Source organism: Etheostoma cragini, chromosome 14 (assembly GCF_013103735.1).
Source record: "Etheostoma cragini isolate CJK2018 chromosome 14, CSU_Ecrag_1.0, whole genome shotgun sequence".
NCBI lineage: Eukaryota > Metazoa > Chordata > Actinopteri > Perciformes > Percidae > Etheostoma > Etheostoma cragini.
The window spans coordinates 6,065,592-6,087,516 of record NC_048420.1 but is presented as its reverse complement, the minus strand read 5'-3'; the positions used below and the strand labels follow the sequence as shown (position 1 = coordinate 6,087,516).

The following is a 21,925-nucleotide window of genomic DNA, read 5'->3' as shown; positions in this document are numbered from 1 at the left end:
TGGTCTACTAAGACCAAAGTGACAAATAACCAAATAATGGACTAAAAGTGGGCACGCCAGCCACAGGTACTCACCTCCAAATATCACACATTTGGTCAAAACTTAGTCAATTGTGTTTATTCAGCTTTGACTCCAGAGTGATAGAGAATGGGGATAAAAGCCATAATTCAGTCAACCTATTATAAGGCTTAAAATGTACACTGACGTCATTTGATGGGTACTCAGTTGCTTGAGGCTGAACTAAACTTCACTGCAACAAAAAAAAGCCACTGAGCTGACAACACTTCACCAGGCCTTTGTGAGATGGGCTGTTGCTCCATCATTTACGACACCATGCTGAAGGATCCAACAGTGTGGTATGACTTTCTACCACCTCCCAGGCATTTACCCAGACCTTTAATAAAGGATGAAAAGCCCTTCCAAAAGTTTCAAAGCCCTCATCACAATACAATTTCTATCACAGAGCTGGTTCTCTTCTCTGCCATTTGAAATGTCTTTTTGGGGATTCTGACTAGTAGCTCACTCTGTGAAAGATTTGGCCTTATTTAAGATTACTGTCTCCACTGACGCCATGGGTGGGTGGGAGGACAAATGGACTAAATATCCCATCCATCCTCTCGGGGTGGTGAGCTTGGTGTAGCATGCAACTATCTGTCAATTTGTGGGTCTATTTTTAGATTTTGGCATCAGGTCTTTGGAAATCTTCTAGTTCAATGTGTCTGTGTTTGCCTGGAGGTGACTGCAGAGAGGAGGGATGGGATATGGGAGAACATTAAGACTGATCAAAAGGCATAATCATCATCAAGAATACACACACACCCACACACACAGACACAGACAGAAGCAACACACCTTGCATGGCCACAGTCTGTGGCTGTTTGCCAAACATTTTTGTTCATACAAGCAGTTTAATCTCTTGAGTGCTTAATTTACCTGGGCGTAATTCACCGTCCTCACTGATTGGAGTTTGAAGCTACAGCTGCAGACCACAGCTGTGCCCAACCCCGCATACACTTTCCACTTTATCTGTATATGGATGCCTGTTGCCTTCAGTCTGCAACAACGTGAAGCGTATCCCTTGGTGATAGATGACTGGAGGAAACGTGTCTGACGAGAAATAACAAGATGGATGGGGTTTTGTTGTAGGGATGTGCCACTCCAGAGTGGACTCTGCTATGGAAACCCGCAGGGATTTGCAGACATAATGTTTTTTTAATTTGCTGCTTGTGTGTTAATCACATATGAAAAGAAACTTGAGGCATCTATCTCTGCGCGGACGCTGCATCTGCTTCCATTCCCTTGTCCTATCGCGCCAAAAGACATGAAGCAAGGCCTGCTGCTGGCTCTTTAATGAACGAGGTAGTAGTTACATAAGCCCAGATGTAATCACGTGCTACATTCTTTCTCAAGCAGGGTTGTTATTGCATTCATGATAAAACAGTGTATAATTCACTTCAATGTCTTTCTGCAAAACTCCCTCAAATGTTGAATGATGTGATTTGCATACAGGGCTTTTGTTTTGCTTTAGATTTTTTGCCTTGCGATTAGCATTTCCTGTAGGAGCTGGCTCCTGGTTATCTGCAACTCATCAAATAAAAACCTGATATGATGATTGTTAATATTTGAATGAATTGGGAAAGGGCAAGCTTGATTTCCTGTGAGAGTCAGCAAATCTGCAGGCCCGACTGACGGTTATAGAGTTGGCAGCAACAGGCGCCACAACTTTGCAGCAACATGATGAGTCCCCTTGTTTAACTTTTAGCTCCCGGATGTACTGACATGCAACAGACAGAGTAGACAAGTACAGCGCCGTACATCTTGCTTCCGATGACCTGTCATTGCAATGTGGCACCGCAGGCCTCCTGTCTCTGACTGATGACCAAATGATCTGGTCCAGTTAAGGCCAGTAAGAACCCTAGCTCTGGGGACAACCACATTTTGTAAATGTCTTCTTAGTTACTCTTCATGTAAAGTAAATAACTGTGCCTGGGCTCCCAGGCAGCTTTTTGTGAGCTGCGGCGAGACAGGCCAATCCGAAAAGCAACAGTTGGTTTGCCTTGTGGCTCTTTAGACTTCAGCGAGATCTCTTCACAGGCCTGTCCTGTATAGGAATAGAAACTCTGGGTTATAAGTTATTGTTTGGTGTTAAATAATGCAGTGGTATTTTATCATCTCACACAAAATGTCAGTTCGCTGAACTTTTCAAGGAAATAATGTTCTAATACATAGAGGTGAAAGATCGTTATATTTGTACAAATTAAAGCAGCCTCTGGCATGTTTCAGCCGTGTAGGGTCAGAGGTTTAATGTTCATGCAAATTCACATGCTTGCCTGTTGAAAGGGTTTTTCATAGTTGACAGCTATGCTAAAGGTTTAGAGTTTCCTGCATTAGAACAAAATTGCAGTGTTTTCTAAGGCAAAATAGAGTGTTTGTGACCCCAAATGACCCACATTGCGCTTTGATTGCTGCATGGAGCTACACACTACTGTAAATACAGATATCAGAGCAAGTAGAGTGCTTGTGCTATTAAGTGTGATTCATGGTTGTGCGGAGTCTCCACACAGAGCGTTTGCCATACGTGGTCTGATGTTTATACAAATTAATCAAAGAGTTAATCATAAGATTTACCCATAATGAAAAAAAAAATTATATATACATATGAGCATGCGGAAGAAAATAGCGTATTTGGTCCTGCCCCTACTTCACATTATCACAAAAGAAATAGAAATGCTGATACAGCATATAAACTTTTAGGTCTTACAATAACAACAATACCTTTCCATTACTTTTCCATTCCTATGTTTAGGTTTTTTCTTCTCTGCATTGGTCAAGTAATAATTTCTTTAAGCTGTTTTTGAACTGAATGATATTATGTCTCTGTTTCCCATCATTGTGCAGTCCATTCACTGTGATCACTGTACACATTGATTCTGCCCTGTTAATGTTGAAGATTTAATCATGTTATCAATACTTATAATAGTTGTACATGTCAACTACAAGGTTATAATATGGCTTAGTAGTTACAGTATCATCCCGATTTTCCAAATTTTCTCCAACTTTTTAATTATATTAATATGCAGATAAAACCCTTTTCGTCTTCATAAATACAGCGTGATGTTCATTTAGTTAATAACGGTCCCAGTCATTTTAAAATACATGGTAAAGCAGAGGATGCCTGAGGACAGTGGTTCTCAAAATGTTCTCAATATTGTACCCCCTTTAAAATATTGTTTTTAGCCAAGTACCCATGGCTGCATGGCTGGTATTTTTTTAAATTGCGTACCTCCTGCAGTACTCTAAAATACCTATAGGGTACGCGTATCCCATTTGTAGCATCCTTCCAGTAACCACCATAAGAATCTGATACCCCTGTTGGTTATCTTTTGTCTAAAGGAGCCAACAGATGCACCACGAATGATTGAAGGGACCTAAACCTACAACATCGCTTTGGATTATGCTCATGGTTGTTTTTTTCAATATGTTTCAACAAATCGTATTGCTTGTCATCTATTTAAAAAACCTGTATTTAAAAAAAACAACCTTTTAATTTAAACTTATTAAACATTTTTTATGTTAAAATGCGATAGCCCTATTCTGTAAAGCTTAGGTCCCAAGTCTTAATGTACTCTATAGATGGAAAAATTAACTAATGAACTCAGCTATAGTGATTACAATTTGCACGCTATCTGCTTAAAGACTTTTTTTAAAATTCAGTCCCACCCCTAGACACTCATGATACAGTGGTGTGTGTGGGTGTGTGTAGGTGTGGAATTGCTGGTGTATGCAAGCCCGGCGGGTGAAATTAGTAGAGAATTCAGCATTTCGTCATGCTTACTGGACTTGAATCCATGTGTGAAATCCAGCGAGCGAGGCCAAGTGTGGCTCCATATGCTGCTGAGCTTGATGGCTGAACCGGTGTCTATTAGATCACCTTCAGCCGCACCACAGTCATCCTGAACAGGATGTTCATATGCCAGCATGCTTCACTATTCAGCACACCTGCTTTTTCATACGAGAAAGGTCATCGTTGTGTGTACGTCTATACCTATACAGGATCTAAGTTCAGTTATAAAATGTGTATGCTTGCATGAGTCTCTTCTCATGCATCTCCATGCAATTTATCATTTTTTTCATCCCAAGCGATACAGCTTCTAGCTTTCAGCTCTGTTAGTCCCATCTTTGAAGCTGACTTCACATCTCCATGGTTGACTGGCTGTTGATATACTATATGGACCGCAGTAGGGGCCAGGGGATGGTGGGCAGCTTCTCCCTGCAGTCGCTCCAGCTATTAAATGGTGTGACACCTGCACAGGACCACAGGGTTACATAAAAAAGCAGCCGTTCGGTGTCTAAGGCACCTGTGGGTTCTCTGTTCCTCTGATCACACATGAACAGGGACGTGTGTGCGTGCGTGCGTGCGTGCGTGCGTGCGTGCGTGCGTGCTTGCGTGCTTGCGTGAGAGTCGGTCTTCATCTCAGACATATGCCACTCTCCCTTGACAAAATGTAGTGCCGCTGTTCATCCACTTTCTTTTCCCTTCATGACTCACAACGTATAATCAGATTGAACCACGTGTAAGTGAATTAGGCAACACTCAGAAGAGAAATCAAATTACTCTGGATGAAATGGTTCTTTTATTGTGAGAACTCACAGGATGTGATTACATGCAAGAATCAGATACACCTGGGTTTGTACATGTTGCATGTGTGACTGACCTGACTTGACAACTTCTAACATGGCAAGGTTTGGCATATTTGGTAGATTTAAGCCCTGAATTCATGTTTTAATTTGGTGAGTTGATAAGGACAGTTGTGTAATGCAATTCTTACTTGATTGGCCACAAGTACAGTACAAAAAGACAAAAAAGCACATAACGCTCTTTTAAGTAGTTATTTCATGACAGCCTTATGTTTAGTTTTATAAAAAATAATATAATAATAATAATAATAATAACTTTAAGAAATTGATCTTAATGCCTTAATTAAAAACAATTAGGAAAAAGACAACCTTTAAGGACACCAATTTTCTTTGTTAGTGAATAAGGTATTGTAAATAAATACATTTTCTTCCTTAAAATACAGGGGGAATAAGTATATACACCTAGACAGATTTTTTTTTTTTTTAAATTATGCGCAAAACCCGTTTTCTTTACCCAAAATGAATGTTCTCTTCGCTCAATGATGGTTGCTGAAAATGTGGATATATTAATTGAAATGTATTTTCTTATGATGCTCAGCTTCACTTTGCAATAATACTCATAATTAATGAAAATAATTAAATTGCATAATGGGAAATGTAGGATCCAGTGTTTTTTTTTTCTTCACCTCTACTTTGACTAAAAGTCAGGACATCTTATCCTCTGCTTTGATTTTGACCATTCTGTTTTAATCTAACTTTTTCTATTTCCCCAACTTTATGGAAGTGCCTTGCTACACTGCTGGACAGCTGCCCTGACCACAATCCCCTAAAATAAACAAACTATTAGAAATGATCAGGCTTCATATGACATTTTATCTTTTATAACTTGCATATTGTTGGTTAAGATATCAAGCAAATCCTTAATGTAACCTCATCATTACTATCTATAGTTGGAAGGGTAGAGGTTCCACATCAGTATTCGATGCGATAGGAGTACATGGTGAGGTTAATGCCAGGGCCATGATACTGCGGAGGTTTGGATGGCCCCGGTATTGTAACCAACCAAGGACCTCTGGTTTTAAATATTTGCATAAGCTGAACGCAGCTGTTTCCCTGGTAACCTGATGTTATTGGTTGAGGATAGAGAAAGGATTTGTGGGAACGGCGGTCCTGATAGGTTTCAGCAAGGTAAAGTTTTAATTGGCTTATGATTATGCTTTTTCATGAAACTGTGTCATCGGTGGGTCCCACATGTCCTGAGATTGTCATTGTCCCTAACACTTCTGTTAAATTGTGCTGAATATTCTAATAATAATAAATCATATCCAGGCAGCGTGATGTACCCAAGAGCTTAAGGGTCGGCGTTATTTTCCAACATCCTGGTGCTGGTTGGGCAGTCTGGCTAATAGAAGGTGCGGACGTCTCCCGTTGCCTCTTCGTCAGTTCTGCAAACTTTTTACCTAATTTTCTAAATATTAGTTGCTATATGTGGTTGACATTGGACAGTGATAGCATGGAGCTCTGATCAGGATTGGGAAATCCACTTGCCAGGCTCCTGCCAACTTTGCTAGCCTGGGCAAGCTAGCCAGCTGGCTTAGCATTTCCGCGTGGTCTTAAAGAGTCTAAAGACCCTGACACACCAATCCAATAACCGGCCGCTGGACAGTCAGTGACTTGGGTCTGTTTGGTGTGTTCCATGCCGTTGTAAGTCGGAGGGGCTGGCGGTCTTCATTTTGGCCGACCTGACATGCTCCGTCGGAAGGCGGGCACTGCCGGCAGTCGGACTCAAATGACCAATCTGATTGGTGGAGTTATAACCCGAAAATGACTATGAATGAGCGTGAATTTAGTCTTTCAAAACCTGACACAAATCTTTTAAACTGACCTTTGTCGATCTGAAATGAAGATGGGTGAACTATTTTAGTAAAATATGAGATCATATTCGGAACAAGCCGCCATGACAGTCTGGCTTCGAATTTCCCGAAAAACCAGACCTACGTGATGCGTTCGTCCAATCAGGCATTCGGCATTGCTTTGATGTGTTCCAAGGCACTTTTTTTGACCAACTTGGGGAGCCAGCCAGTCCGACTGCCTTTTCTGGCAATGGTCAGCCATCGGCTTGGTGTGTCAGGGCCTTTAAATCTCAAAATCTAGATTTTAGTCCTTAAAAAGTTTAATTTGATAAAGTGTCTTCTTCAAGTTCTTAAATATTTAACACCGGTCTTAATTTTTCTATGTCCATGTAATGCTACCTTAAATGCTCAATTAGTTTTTTTTCATGTGTTCTGACGTGTAGTTCTTCTTTTGCTCATACACATATAATATGCTGATTATGAGTAGATTATTATTAGCCTACTCTGTCTGTTTGGTTAAATTTTAATAATTTTATCTACTTAGCAAGTACTTTTGTGATGCTCCATTTTGTTGTACTTTTACATCCTGAAATAGGTCTTAAATTACATGGAGTGGTGGGAAGAGTGATAATGAAAAACGATACAAACTTTTGCCGGTGGGTGAGCGAGGAGCTACGGGTGCTGGTGGCATGTGTATTTAAACCCAAAAATCTTTTGATAATTGTATCTACTTAGCAAGTACTTTTGTGATGCTCCATTTTTGTTGTACTTTTACATCCTGATATAGGTCTTAAATTACTTGGAGTGGTGGGGAGAGTTATGATGCAAAACGATACAAACTTTTGCCGGTGGGGGAGGGAGGAGCTACGGGTGCTGGTGGCATGTGTATTTAAACAAAAAATCTGCCTCGACTGTTTGATTATTAATTTAGGCAGTGATTAAATGTCACTTGAATAGCAGGGTTTTGTCTTTGGAAACACAATGAATAGCATCACTGTTCCCTCACGTTGCTGCCCTCTTCCCTGCACGTTTTACGGCAACAGTAAGATTACCTTTCTGATGCTGCTGGAGGGAATTTGAGTTGCATGGCGCTCTTTTGCATTCTGTGGCAATATTCTTACGATCCTCAACAGTCTATAACAGTTTGAGCTTGACATTCCATCCCCCTTTGTCACAGATTCCTAATAGTTGTGCAGGTTACTTACCCACTCTTTAAAATGTGTCCCATTCTAATTGCCACATCATAGGCAAACCCAAACTGTGAGTGGGTGCAGTGCGTGACATTATTAACGCTGTGGGCAGAAATGTCAGGAACATCATTAAGTGAACTGGCTCGAAGCTCTTCCAGATAGGCTTTTGATTTTTGGGTGTTTTTTTTAGAGCTGGTGAAGTTATTATGCCATAGTATGCAAACTTATGTGCTTCACTGAGTTAAATAGAAATGCTTTTCCCTGTCAGCAGTGTCAGCTATTTTGGTCTGCATGCAGCCTGGTTGTTACTGTGCAATTTTAGATGCTCTCACCCTCATCAGCTGTCAAATCAACACAGACTTGTTAACGGCCCCCTTGCTCTTAATCAGCCAACAATTATCGCTTGATAATCGTTGGATGATGAAGTCAGTACACAGCGGGGTCGATAGAAACATATTCAGTATTGTCATCCCTCTTGCCCTTTTTTAGTAAAAGTGCCTATAAGCTCAGCAGAAACACGATGATACCTAACTGTCTCAAGACCACAAAAGTGACTCTTGGAAGTTAAAACACGGACAGACCGACCCAAAAATAGATTTACACCTAGGGCTGAGTATCGTTGATACTGATACCGGTATTAGGACTTTGATACCGGTTCCCAAAAAATACTTTTTCTTTTCTAGGCCAATTTAATAAAACAAAAAGAAATTACAACATTATACTTTACAGCACAGATTTTTGTATTTTATTTTTGAGCTCCTACTACGTGAGTCCTTTTTCTGCGCGTAACATGGAGTATCGCCAAACATCCAATCACAAACATTGCTATTGGGTACTGAATGACGAGTTCTTTCTTGATTCTTGATACTTCAGAGGCTATTTGGTCGGTGCTTGGAAAGTATTGAATTCGGTACCCAGCCCTATTTATAACATGCATCAAAAGCTTTGTATAATCTCATCTACTCCTATTGTTGCAAGCATATGGCCTCAGGTTCAACTATTTTACAACAATACTCCAGTAATAAACAGGTGTAAAGGGGAATGTTATCTGTGAAGACAGCAGACAACTTACTCCCACTCAATACTTGATTTGTGTTTCACCTCCTCAGCTAGATGTAAAGCTGTCTTCAGAATGCTGTTAAGCTTCTCACTGTTTCTCCTCATGTGATAACCCTGAGATGCCACCTGGTGTACATATTAGAGGCAGTCCCAGCCGCGCCCCTAATGGACATACGGCATCCAAATGCACTCAAGTCATTTCTCAGTTTTCTGCCGAGGCCACCAATAGCTCAATACCAATACCAAATAGCTCCCCCAGTTGACGGCTCACTTCCTTGTCAATAGGCAGATGCAAGCCATGAGGCAGGGGCCAACCTCATTTTAAGGACAATTAGGCACACAGGCTTCCATTTTATCACATCGTCAAAGTACTCCGTGGCCCTTTGTTTACCCACCGTTGGACCACCTGTCCCAGTTATGAGGAAAAACTACAGGAAGATAAAACCACCTGGGATCCATGGGTAGTTGATGAAGAAGAGAATGTGAAGCTTGTGGGACATGTTATTCACCACATTTCTTTCCAAATCAAGGCTGGGAAAAAAACCGTCTTTGAAATAGACAGAGAAAATGATTTTGCAAGCATGTCTCCCATACACAGGAGCTTTGCGCCCTTTACAGTTTGGCTGTTTGCAGGAAGATAATGTTTCACACCAGTGCCATTTACGGTGGCTTTTGCTGAGACTGTGACTGTTTTGGATGAATATATACAGGAAGTAGCACTAAATATATAAAGCACTAATTAAGGACATAGAAATTGAGTTGTTGCCATCTCACCACACTTATAGAGATTAATACACCCATCATCCAGAAAGGTACAGTATATACAAGTGGGTTCATCTCATTTTGTCCTGGTCCAGCCACTTATGGTGTGGTGGCTGAGTGACGTAGCAGCTAGCGTGTCACATCTGCCTTGGTTTCAACTATTCAAACGGCATGTGTCATATCTTCTTTCAGTGTGTGGCATATACTAATACATGTGTTGCAACAAATCCAAAGAAACCTGTAAACAAAAAATAGGACTTAAGGTATATCATCGCGTTCTACCGTTGCCTTTATGGTGGGACTTGTGATATTACTGTTGAGGTTATACAGGCAGTATTTTTCCATCAGATTGAAAACATTTAGATTCAAAATTACAATTTAACTGTTTACATGGCTGTTAAATAAGGTGATGCGTTAACAAGCTCCATGTGCAAAGTGGTTCGACCCGCTGTGAAGCGTCTAATATGCCAGAATTCTTTTCTGATGTTGCAAACAACATCTTACTTACTGGACCATTCAGCCTTGTACAGTTTTTAGATCCCCCCCCCCCCCGTCCCTACCTACTTGTCCCTGGGATACTTTATCTTAGTATTCTTGTCAGGTGACTAGATGTGTCAGGATCTTTATCTCGGTGCCAAAACATTCCAAAAGCCTTCAGCTACCCTCTTCATTCTCTTTTTTTTTATTTGCCTGTCATGCGTGTGTGGCGTTCAGATTTCACCTCTATTGTCAAAACGAATGCTGTGTCAGTATGGATGGATGGATGTAATGGATGGTCCTCTGAGGCTTTGTTTTGACACAGCACAGAAATAAATAAGTTGAGTGAGGGTATTCAAAGTAAAAGCCAGTCTAACTGAACCATTGAATCAAACTTTTCTCTTATTTTTGAAAATAGGCAAGTGAACCGTTTCAACTCCACCCTTTCAAAGAATCGGAATTGAGAATTGATATGAACCGGAATAGAAAGGGAGAATTAGAATCTGAATTGTTAAAATCCATACAATGCCCAACCCTACTGCCAACCCATATTCCCACCCATTTCTATATAAACTAGTTGCTGTCACTGGTTACTAAGGTTTGATGGCACTAATCTGCAGTAATTACCAATGAATAGATCATGTATAGCTCTTTTTCTAATCTCCCAATCTTGCTATACTGAATATCTTTGCCCTTAATCTAAAGCAGTTAATCATTTCCATTACTGGAGCTGCACTGGCTGGAGTACTTTCTCACAATGCTGCATTGTTATCTCAACACAACACAAGGATGGAGACGGGCTATTTTCTTTCTGAAAAAATATTTGAATGTGTCAAGGTGGGCTTATTCTTTGAGAATGTCTTCACAGCATCTAAGGAAATGATTTTGTGCAAATTATTAAACCCCCAAACAAATGTGATTTGAGGCTACATACATAAAATCACTTATGTCTTACACTATTGATTTAGTAGTTGTGATCAATGGACTTGTAAAAAAGCTGGAACATTGAACTCAGAGACTATGTAACGTTTGAGAGAAGAAATGGCAAAATATTCCTCTTAAGAGTTGAATTTTAAAGAAGTGACACCATAGAAATAAAATGAGAGATTAATGGACATTGCCATTCAAAGCAACAGCAGGATGGTCAGAGCAGAGGTAATTTTTATGTGCACTGTTGCCATTGCAAACTGTGACCGTATGCATGTGACGCTAACTGTGTGCAGTAATGCTGTCACCTCAGACTGTGTGTTGCTGCTGGCCTGGTACCAACACAGTCAGCTCATTACAGCAGGAGCTATTTTTAGCCCAGTTTGATTGAAATAGGGTCCTGAGGGGGCCGATAGCAGAGCCAGCGGATTGAACAGAGGAGGAGTAGGAGGATGAGGAGTAGGAGCTCAGGGTCGGCCCCGGTCTGAGAAGGGAATCGGGGTGCACCGCCAGTGTTTGATAGTGTCAATGATACAATCGTTGGCCTGTTTTCACCTGGCATTAAAATCCTATCTTAGTGATCCTATCACACACCGCTCTCTGTACTAGGGTAGGGTACCAAACCCAGCACTTTTTTAGTTACTGCCTGAATAATCGTTGGTACTACCAAGAACTGATTCACTTTAAATCTAACAGTGCCAAAGTTCGGTACCCAAAAGCATAAGCATAAGCGTAAGCGTGACACACACAAGGCGAAACAACGTTGACTTTGTCAAAGTCCAAGTGAGTCACGGCAATGCCGGTAAAGCGGTTGCAAGTGTGGTTACACTTTTCAAAACTCCACAGTGACACCTTATAACGGTAAGGCAAAAGTGTTTGCGGTATGGTTTAACGTCAGACTTCCTCTGTGACAGGCTGACGCCACTGTGTTCAGTATGCCCTGTTGATTGACTGACAGGCTGACGTTGTAGGACAAGGTAACTTTATTTCTTTACCACATTTTAGCAACAAGGCAATTTAAAACAGCTTAAAATAGAATAGGATGCAAATACAAGAATGAAATTTACAGTGCAGAGTAAGTAAGGAATAAATGGGAGGGGGTATTTTGTGTGGCTCGTAAAATGTTCCAAATATACAGTATAAGTAAATAAGATTAGTAAGTATGGAATTAATTTTAAAACTGAAATAATTTGTTATTACAGAAAAAAAGTACCCAAAAAAAGTCACGTTTTAAAAAGTAACTCTGTATATGCTAATAATAGGGGTCAACCACGTTTTTTTCAAGGTTGATATCAATTATTAATAGTTATAAAACCAAACCAATATTTGGAACTGTTATGCATTTACGGTGCAAAATAAAATGTTAAAGTCAAAATTAAGATTTTGGAATGATACAAACTTCAAAACAAAAATGTGTTTAAATGTTAAGAGTCATGTTAAGTTGCTGCTGATAACAACCAAACATTTCCTGATTTTGCTGTTTTGCAATAAAAGTTTAAATAGAGATAAATATCAGAGAATTTATTGGAATACTTCCACCGTTGTAAAGCTGCTGCTTTGACCACTCAGGCTCGCCAGCTTCCTCCAGTGCTGACACAGCGCTGTGGAGATAGGTCTGGCAATAAGGGACTACAAAATAGCAAGAGCAGACGTTGCATCGTAAAAGCAGGAGTGTTTGAAAGTAATAGCGTACATATAGGTGAATTCAGGGACAGAGCTCCACACAAATACGAGCTGGCAGCACCAGGATGAAGAAAAAAATAAATACTGACTTTATGATAATATCATCCAAAACACACGATTCACTCTGTGGTTTCTGTGATACGAGAAATACTGTGAGTATGTATTTCCTCTCACAGTTGAGTAGGGAGCCCTTAAAATGGCCCAGACCACCTTTGAATGTGGTCTGAGTGATCGGATCTCAAAGCGTCCTGGGTGCATTCACACCTGAGCTGATCAGGGTTTTCTCTGCCATTTTAAGGCTTAGGCGCTGCATCTAAGCTGTTTTGGGCAGCACCTAAACCAAATTAATCTTAAATCAATGTGAGCATCAAAACTAACTATATAACTTCCCCATCCCCAGTGGACTTTTCTTTAGCAAGTTTTGGCAAAATCTTTATCATCTGCCGTAGCACCGTTTTAGACACAGATACGGTAATACAAATGGTCGTAAATGATGTGAAATTTAATTGGAAAACGTAACATTTTCTTAAGGGGGGTTTGCCTTGCCATGTACTTGCACCTAAGTCTTTCACAAACCTAGGAAAAAAAATGACTATTTTAATACCAGGTGGATCCGGTTGAGGCCATTAGTACCAAAGAGGCAGCTGCATGTAACACCGCACTCGTCTGCTCATAAGAAAAATGAGTTTGCATATTTTTTCAATGTATGTTCTCCGTATTAAAAACCCTTACGATTGATACAAATGTGTCAGAATATATACATGCACTACACTGGTTGCGTTTGTTGTTATAAAGCAATATGGCACCCACTGAAATGTTTTTCATGCATTATTAATTGTCTGTGGACAACAATGTGCTGTGGCAATATCAGGCCTTGGAAACACAGGCAATATTGTTAGAAGGATTGTTGATTTTTGTCTTCATGGGCTTTGTTGATAATAATTAAAAGATAAACAACCCCAGCCTTATCATTTGACAAACAGTAGGGCAACAGCAAGTGAAGCAAACAATGCTATAGAGAAAACCAGTGTCTTTGCTCAAGGTATCAGAGAGATTTCAGTCAATCGATTCAAATGAGATTCATATCAACGGGCTGTTTCTTTCATTCTGTTGCCAGCACAGCATGTGTCTGTCTCTTGCCTGGATTGTAGGGCTGCTGCTCTTCCTCAATATCCAAAGCAGAATGGATCCATTGGGATGACAAATAGCCGGGGGAAATGGTATTAAGAGAGGATCTCAGGATTTTCATTTGCAGCCTTTACATTGCAAGCATGCTTTATTAGAGACTCCATTAGTCTTCCTCTTTTGAATATAAGCATGCTAATGATATTAAGCTAAGTGTAATAATATTAGGTGACTCACTGTGAGATGTTTGTCTTAGAATTCATATTGTTATCAGCCTGTAGTACCTCTTCTATACAAAATGTAAAGAGCTACAATACAATAAGCTTAGAGTAATGTTCATGAGGGAAATGTGTTGTGAACAGAACTACGGGTCTACAGACATGCTTGCAACTCTGTGAGGTACTCAGGCACAATTGTGCTGTGAGCTAAATGCTAACATTAGCGTGCTAACATTCTTCATTCGCTTAAATTAGCAGTTCAGCTGATGCTGATGGGAATGTCATTAGATTTGCAGGTATTTGGTAATACACCAAAGAATAGGACAAGTTAGAACTGTTTTATTATGAGGGAAACATGAATGTCTTTACAAAATATCATTGTAATCCATCTAGTAGTTGTCAACACATTTCACTCAAAACCGCAAATCCCCGAAACCAAGCGATTGCCAAAGTTAGTTGGCTTCATTGTCTGGTAACCATCAATGCCTGTACAATATGATAGATAGATACATAGATACTTTATTCATCCCAAGGGAAATCTTAGTATTTTTTTTTGATACATAGATAGTTAAGTTATACTAATCCATCCAGTAGATCTTGGGATATTTCACAGGATAATTGGAAATATTGACCCATTGTTGGGCGCCAGATGACAGGCGGATCACCGAGTCATTAGGATTCATCTTCTGGCACCAATCAATATCTGCAGCAGATTTCACGCCAATCCGTCCAATAGTTGTGAATGTAGTCACTAAAAACCCCAAATGCCATCCTCATGGTGGCTCTAGAGGAAAATTCAGGGGATTGCCGGAGTCAGTAGGATTCATCCTCTGGGCACCATGAATGTCTGTACCATATTCCATGGAAATTTAATTCAATTTTATTTACAGTATAAAATCATAAGAGTTATCTCGAGACACTTTACAGATAGAGTAGATGTAGATGACTCTCTAGAATTTGCAAAGACCTAACAATTACAGTAATTCCCACAAGAGCTCCCAGTAGCTATAAAGCCATTTCAGTAAAAAAAACAAATGTCATTCTTGTGGGGGCTCTAGACCAAAAGCCAGACTATCAGACAAAGTCATCATCTGGAGAACATGAATGTCTGTATAAAATGTCATGGCAATCCATCCAATTGTTTTTCAGATACTGTGTTTCAGTTTGGACCAAAGTGTTAGACCGAGCAACATTTCCATCCATAGAGCCATGCTGCTAATGTGGCTAAAAAGCATTGCATTCATATATTCTCCATAAAGAAAAAATAATATATGCGTGACAAAAAATATACCAAGGATGTGAAATAAAGCCCATGCAGTTCGGGATAAGTGAACATTTAGGATTAAGGTGCTTGGTCTACAATGATGACAATCCCCTCTAATGTGCCCATCTCTCTTTGCTCAGTGTGCTGTGCTTCTGTCATTAGGTTGTAATAGGCCAGACGTCTAGCCAGCAGGCTCCCAATCACTCCACTTGGCACTCCACCACAAGAGGAGATAAAGAGTGAAAATAATCAAAGAATCAGTGAAATTTTCTAGATAGGCACAGCCAGTACTTCCATCAGCAATATGTGGAGAGGTGATATAGGCCTCAGAGGAAGAAAAGCGGGACCTTGGATGCTCCCTTTAGCCCCGCTTTAGCCTCTTGCCTGAGTCAGCTAGTGTTCCCTCACCATAAACTGCCACTTTTAATTTACCCATCCTTCCCCCACTTGGCTGCTTCTCCTGTGCCCCCCCCTACAGAATACCTCTGAGTAATTCTTTGTCCACTTTCTCCAAGTGACTGTGTAAAACCGCCAGCAAATCCCACCTTCTGCACCCAACCCAGCGCCCTCTCTTTCCATACTGTTTTAGGATGCAACATTTTTATTCTGAATCATCTGGTTGGAGCCACCACTCACAGCCTCTCCACCCGTTCAGGCTTTTCTCTCCATTTTACACATTTCATTAAAGAGCACAATGGCTGTGCTGTGGTGCATTTTTTATCTTGCTGTAATGACTTTTGATGTATCGATCTCAACACACCAGTTTTGCTGATTGAATAGCAGGACAAAACATGCTGGCGGTGACTTTTTACCCCAATTACACTTTAGAAACACTGGTAGTGGATCACAGTTCTGTATTATTTTTTTGGGTGCTGAATCAGCCCTTCATAGAAGTACACTGTCAAACCAGCTTGATCTACATTCATAACCTTTCCTTCCCTTGTCCTTTTTCAGACTTTGGAAGCATTGCTGAACTTCAAATATTCGGGGGGAGCAGGCAAAGTGGAGGGCTACTACAGGGAGCTGTCTTTGGGAGTCCATGTTGACGTGGAGCCATCTGTATTCTTTACCAGAGTCAACACACTCCCTGCAACCAGGTAACACATGGAAATAACCTTCGTTACCCCCCGCCAAGGAGGTTATGTTTTTGATTTAGCTCACTTTTGATTTGTTATAATGAAAGTAATGGGTCGCTGTAATTATTCCTGCTCTCCGTATTGACCACTTTCGCACGGGAACTGCCATGAAAGAAAATGGGGTACAAGATCCATGCTGCTTGTTTTATTCTAAAGGCCGGGTTATCCAAATCAAGTGGGTATGTTCACCCTGGCAGTCATGCCATGTAGGTTTGTATCTGGTGTTTTGTCCAACTATATCTCTGGAAAAAAACCACAACTCCTTTCTTACAAAGGTATCGCTTCTCAGCCAGTATGGACAAGTGGATTGTTAACAGCAGCCTATACCTCTTTTAGCATACAGGTGGTTGTATTTAGTTGAAAAAACTTGAACCTTTTCTTTCATGTCCCTTTTCAAGGATGGTAATCATATATAAGATTTGAATACAAATATTTTAAACGGTAAACATCACCCATGCATCACATGTGTACTGTGCAGCTACATTATTCAGCAAATGGTTTGCTAAGTATATATTATGTTGCAGTTAGCTGCAGTGGGACTATTCCACCAAATATTTACAGTAAATGTATGTAATAAAAATTAAACAAAAACAAATACATAACCTTTGCTTATAGCTTTTTAGGTCTTCAAATCTTTCAGCAAAAAAGTGTACCACCTGTAGGCTTTCTCAGGTATTTTATTTTTGGCCACATGGGGGCAGTGCAACCATCTGTAAACACAACACAGACTTATTATCAACCTATAAAGTTGATATGACAGACATGACTGTCAGTCACTCCATAAGTCAGTCAGTGCTGCCTCATATATGTTTAAAAATATTTGCTTACCTGTGATTGGTAAATTATTTCAATTCATTTTTATTTAGAGTGTGAAATCACAGCAGGAGTTATCTCAGGACACTTTACAGATAGAGTAGTAGACCACACTCTAGATCACAACTAATGCTCTGTTTCAGTTTAGTTACTTCAGAATGGGTTGGGCAATCACCTGCTAGAGAACTACTGAACAGAACTACTACTACTACTACTAAAACTGTACAGTAGTTCTCCCTTGGTGTCTATAATCTGAAAAAAACTTTAACCCTGCATGCCATTTTTGGGCGTATCTGGGCTTTTTATTTGTACTACTCAACCTTCATGGGGGTGCCAGAAAAGCTAAGGAAAATCTACCTCACGGCTGCTCTTCTCACAGTAATTGGTAATAAATCTCAATTCCAACGGCTCATTCAATCTGACATACTTTACAAATGCAGCTATTTTTCTCTCTCTTGATTCGGTGAATCAATATCGACCTTCTCTTTAACCACTGCAGCAGCAACATTCACCAAGACATTATTGCTACCAAAACTAGAGGACTTAGAAGTGTTTTTTTCTTTCTCACAGACAAGAAGAGTAATGGCTGATGTGAATGGATATTTAGTCTTTTTCCTCAGACTCTTACATTCTATCTGTTCACCAGAGATGGCAAAAGTACTCACTTTCCGTACTTAAGTAGAAGTACAGATACTTGTGTTAAAATTTACTCCGGTAAAAGTGGAAGTACTGATTAAACTTCTTTACTCAAGTAAAAGTAACAAAGTACAGGCTTGGAAATTTACTTAAAGTATAAAAGTAAAAGTAGCCTTGCGAAAGCTACCTGGAGCACACAAATGTTACTAGAGAGAAGCTGAGGAACTTCAGTGGACATGGAGGACACGTCTTTATATGGCAATGGCTACATTTTAAACGGCTGTCTGCCAACAGGCCTAAAACATAACATATATGATTATTATGACAGAGACTGGGACTCCAGGTTAATAAGTTTCGGACAAGATATGAATTCAGTTGTGATTCTGTGAGAATTCACAGATCCAGTTTTTATTTTTAATCTTTCCCCCTAACATAAAAATGAATCTACATTTATGTGTGTGCTCAAATATGGCTCTGGAAATAAAATAAAGGATTAAAATATGAATGACTAAACAGACATTAATGAAGAAGTTCCCCAGCACATTGGCCAGGAGTCCTTCTTGATGCCTTCTGTCTCAAACATCTCTCTCAGATAAGGCTGAGGATGATGGGAATGTCTTGCTGTTTTCGGCCCTCCATACTACTATGTACTATCTGTTGACACCATCCATACTACTATGTGCTAACGTTGACACCATCCATACTACTATGTGCTAACGTTAGCGCCATCAAGCCTCAATGATTTGCTGTGAATTAATGCGGAATGCTGAATCTATTGAGTTGTCTTAGTCGTGCGTCAAATGCAACGTACAGTAGATGTATTATCATCCATTTAGATTGAATACGGTATTGATGACGTAAACCATTATAAGGATAACTCCAGTGAAATTATGTGAAAGTTGAGTCCGCGTGTCCGCGCTATTGTCCGACATGACAACCTCTTGTAAAAACTACAGTAACGAGCCAATTTTGTAAAATGTAAGGAGTAGAAAGTAACGATATTTGTGTTAAAATGTAAGGAGTAGAAGTAAAAAGTCGCCACAAAATAAATAGTAAAGTAAAGTAGAAATATCAGAAAAATCTACTTGAGTACAGTAACAAAGTATTTGTACTTTGTTACTTCCCATCTCTGCTGTTCACACACATACATTACTGTGGACACTCACACACACAGACACACAGACACACACACACACACACACACACACACTCACACTCACACTCACACACACACACACACACACACAGACACACAGACACACACACACACACACACACACACACACACGCACATGCACGCACACACACTCCTCGTATCATCCCCCGTTTCCCTTAACTCCACTTTCCAGCTCCCCAACTTTGCTGAGAAAAACTGGGGAGACAGATCGTAGCCGAGTAATGGCCACTTGAGGTGAATCATTAGCTGGAATAATATCTGCAGTGTAAGCCATCCATCTTGGCTCAGCGCAGATACGTATGCTCACATAGAGATGCTGCATGGGCTGCTATACTGTACCATCACCCTGTCCTGTCTTTCATTGCAATCTTACCTCTCCTGCACACTTAGCACGTCCCGCCTCATCACACTTACTCCCAAATAAATCTTATTGGAAATGTGTTGCAATCGAAGGCCTTGGAAAGGTTTAAAGAGGCTGCCAGCAGGTCTTCTTAAATCAGATAAAATATATTTATACAGCCCAATATCACATTTAGTAACTCTTTTTTAATTGCTTAAGGAAAATAGAAATGATATAGAAAAATCTACATCAATTGTTTTCTAGTTTAATCCTTTTATTAATATTATATATTTTATTACAAGTTAGAGTTTTTGTACGGCTGCTTGAGTGTGAACATAATTTAACATTTAAAAGGTCTGAATTACTTTCTAGGAAGACATGTTGATACTCCAGGTAAAGTACTACTCAGTTGTTGCATTAATGCTATTGATTCATTCTTGACAATACACAACTCTAATTCTGCCAGAAGTTACATCTGTGAAAGTACTGTCCAAAAATAACTAAATAAATCCCTTAAATCCTCACAATTCTGACATTATTTCTTCAAGGCTTAAATATTAAAGGGAGAGATGACCTTAGTACTCAAACTGACATTAGGGAAACTTTTTGGAATTCAATCACAACTACTCACAAATCCAGTTTTCAATATTTCATGCTTTTGTACAAACAAATTCTCCTCTGAAGGGATAGATATTAAAGTCCTGTTGACACCTAACTTGTTTTGATACGTACTATTAAACTTTTTCTTGGCTGCAAGTTAAAAGAGAATTTGTAAGTGGTTGTATGAAATTGTTCAATAATACAGCAACTTATCCTTTCGATCTGTTTTTTTGTGTTTCTATGTCTGTTGCTCCCTCCCTCTCTACCTGTCTATCCGCCCATTTCTGTCTCTCTCTGTAAAAAAACAACAACATAGTTACTTGTTGAAAGTCTTTTTTTCTTGTACTAGTGTGTGCTTTAGCTCTGATATCCTAACTTCAAAAAATGTGCTTTAGTACAGTATCTAACGGTAACAGAGAGGAAGAATGGATTCTCACTGTGGTGCAAACATGTTCTCTCTCTCCCTCATTCTCCTCCTCATTCATTCTTCTTTTCCTTGTCTCAATATCTTGTTCAACATCGCATACATTTTCTGTATCCTACTCTCACTTTTACTTGCACTCTGTCTTTTTTATCCTGACTCTCTTTCTCTACTTCTGCTGATCTTTTCATTTTGTCTTCACCTCTTTTTCTCTCTATCCACCATCATCCATTCTTTGCGTTTCTCTCATCTCTGCAGCAGCCTTCTCCCCACCTCTCTTTAACTTTTTATTCCTTACACTTTTATTTTTCTTCCTTTGCAGTTTTCTTATTTTAGATGTATATGGACAGTACTCTATTAAGACATTGAAGCATTCTCCAGTTAAAGATATATTTGACTTTAACACTTCGTTATCAAACTATATCAGCCTAAAACGGCACAGTCTTTGCTAAATTGTCCAGAAATGTCCGTCACAGTGTTGGGTCACTGTTCGATGCACACAGTCGCACCCAGAATACACGGTATGTGGATCGATGCATGTGATGCGGAATCAAAGTTCACACGCACAAGTCCCTTATGAAACATTTTAGCTGTACGCCGTTAGCCACATTTAGCACAAGAAGCTGATTGGCGGTCAGTGAGCACAAATCAAACGGCAGAGCTGGAGGAGCCCGGTCAGCTCAACTACACTGGAGAGCGAGTTGTGTATAAGGCAAGGATGGTTTTATCACCGTATGTTAATGTAAGCACATCCAACATGCCAATGCACATTCAGCGGAACCACCCAGATGTGCGGTTCAAAATCTTATCCTAATCCCATTTTCATTTTCAATTATTCTATTTATTTTGTATTATTCATAGCTTATGTGATGCGTGCCATTTATAGCCTTTTGTGACCTGTTACCTTTTGGGAAAGTGTTTGTTCATTAGTCTTACAGTGTCCCATGTCTTCTAGGACACCACAGTCTCCAACACTCCCCATGATTTCTACCTGCATGCAATGCAAGACTCTGCAGGATTTTAAAATATAAGCATTCAGTGTTATGTTCACAACAACACAGATCTGTGATTTAACATCTCCCTGGTGCTGGTTATATTAAATATAATACAATTTTGGTTAGGTTTTTGTGTTTTTTCCTTAACCAATTAAAGGAACAGAAATAGCAGATAACTCATGTGTGCTGTTCTGAGTGCACTATTGACCTGCTCTGAGCTGGCAGCTGGCATAAAATGTGGTTGATCTTTGTCCAAAAATTGCAGCGCACTGCTGGATTGCCAGTGACACCTCTCTTACTGTGCTGACAAGTCACAAAAATATCCAACATGTGAAGGCAAAGAGAGAGAACTCACTGCAGCTTTCTGTCTTGGACCCTCTTTCACTGCTTGGTACTCTTTCCATCCGTCTGTCACTCTGCCATTAGTGCCCAATGACGCCAGAAAATGCTGCTATGAATGTTATTTATGTGTCATCACAAATTTATTGGAGCTGGAAGCTCGGTGATATAAAAAAGTGACTACTTGGCGCACAATTTGGCAAGCATTTTTCAACTGGAGAGCTAACCACAAACATGCTAGCTAGTAGGGCTGGACAATATTAGGAAAATAT

General features: G+C 39.9%; 1 protein-coding gene and 1 long non-coding RNA gene across 5 annotated transcripts in view; one reads left to right on the top strand and one right to left on the bottom strand.

Moving 5' to 3' along the window:
* The window catches only part of trappc9 (trafficking protein particle complex 9), a 230,700-nt gene that overhangs the window by 92,936 nt on the left and 115,839 nt on the right, over positions 1-21,925 (top strand). For all 4 annotated transcript variants that reach the window (XM_034891409.1, XM_034891408.1, XM_034891407.1 and 1 more), the window contains one exon: positions 16,151-16,293. In XM_034891409.1, coding sequence (XP_034747300.1) covers positions 16,151-16,293 — 143 coding nt within the window. The remainder of the gene's footprint in view (positions 1-16,150; positions 16,294-21,925) is intronic.
* LOC117956416 overlaps positions 1-21,925 on the bottom strand; it is a 126,011-nt gene that overhangs the window by 58,345 nt on the left and 45,741 nt on the right. The window lies entirely within an intron of this gene.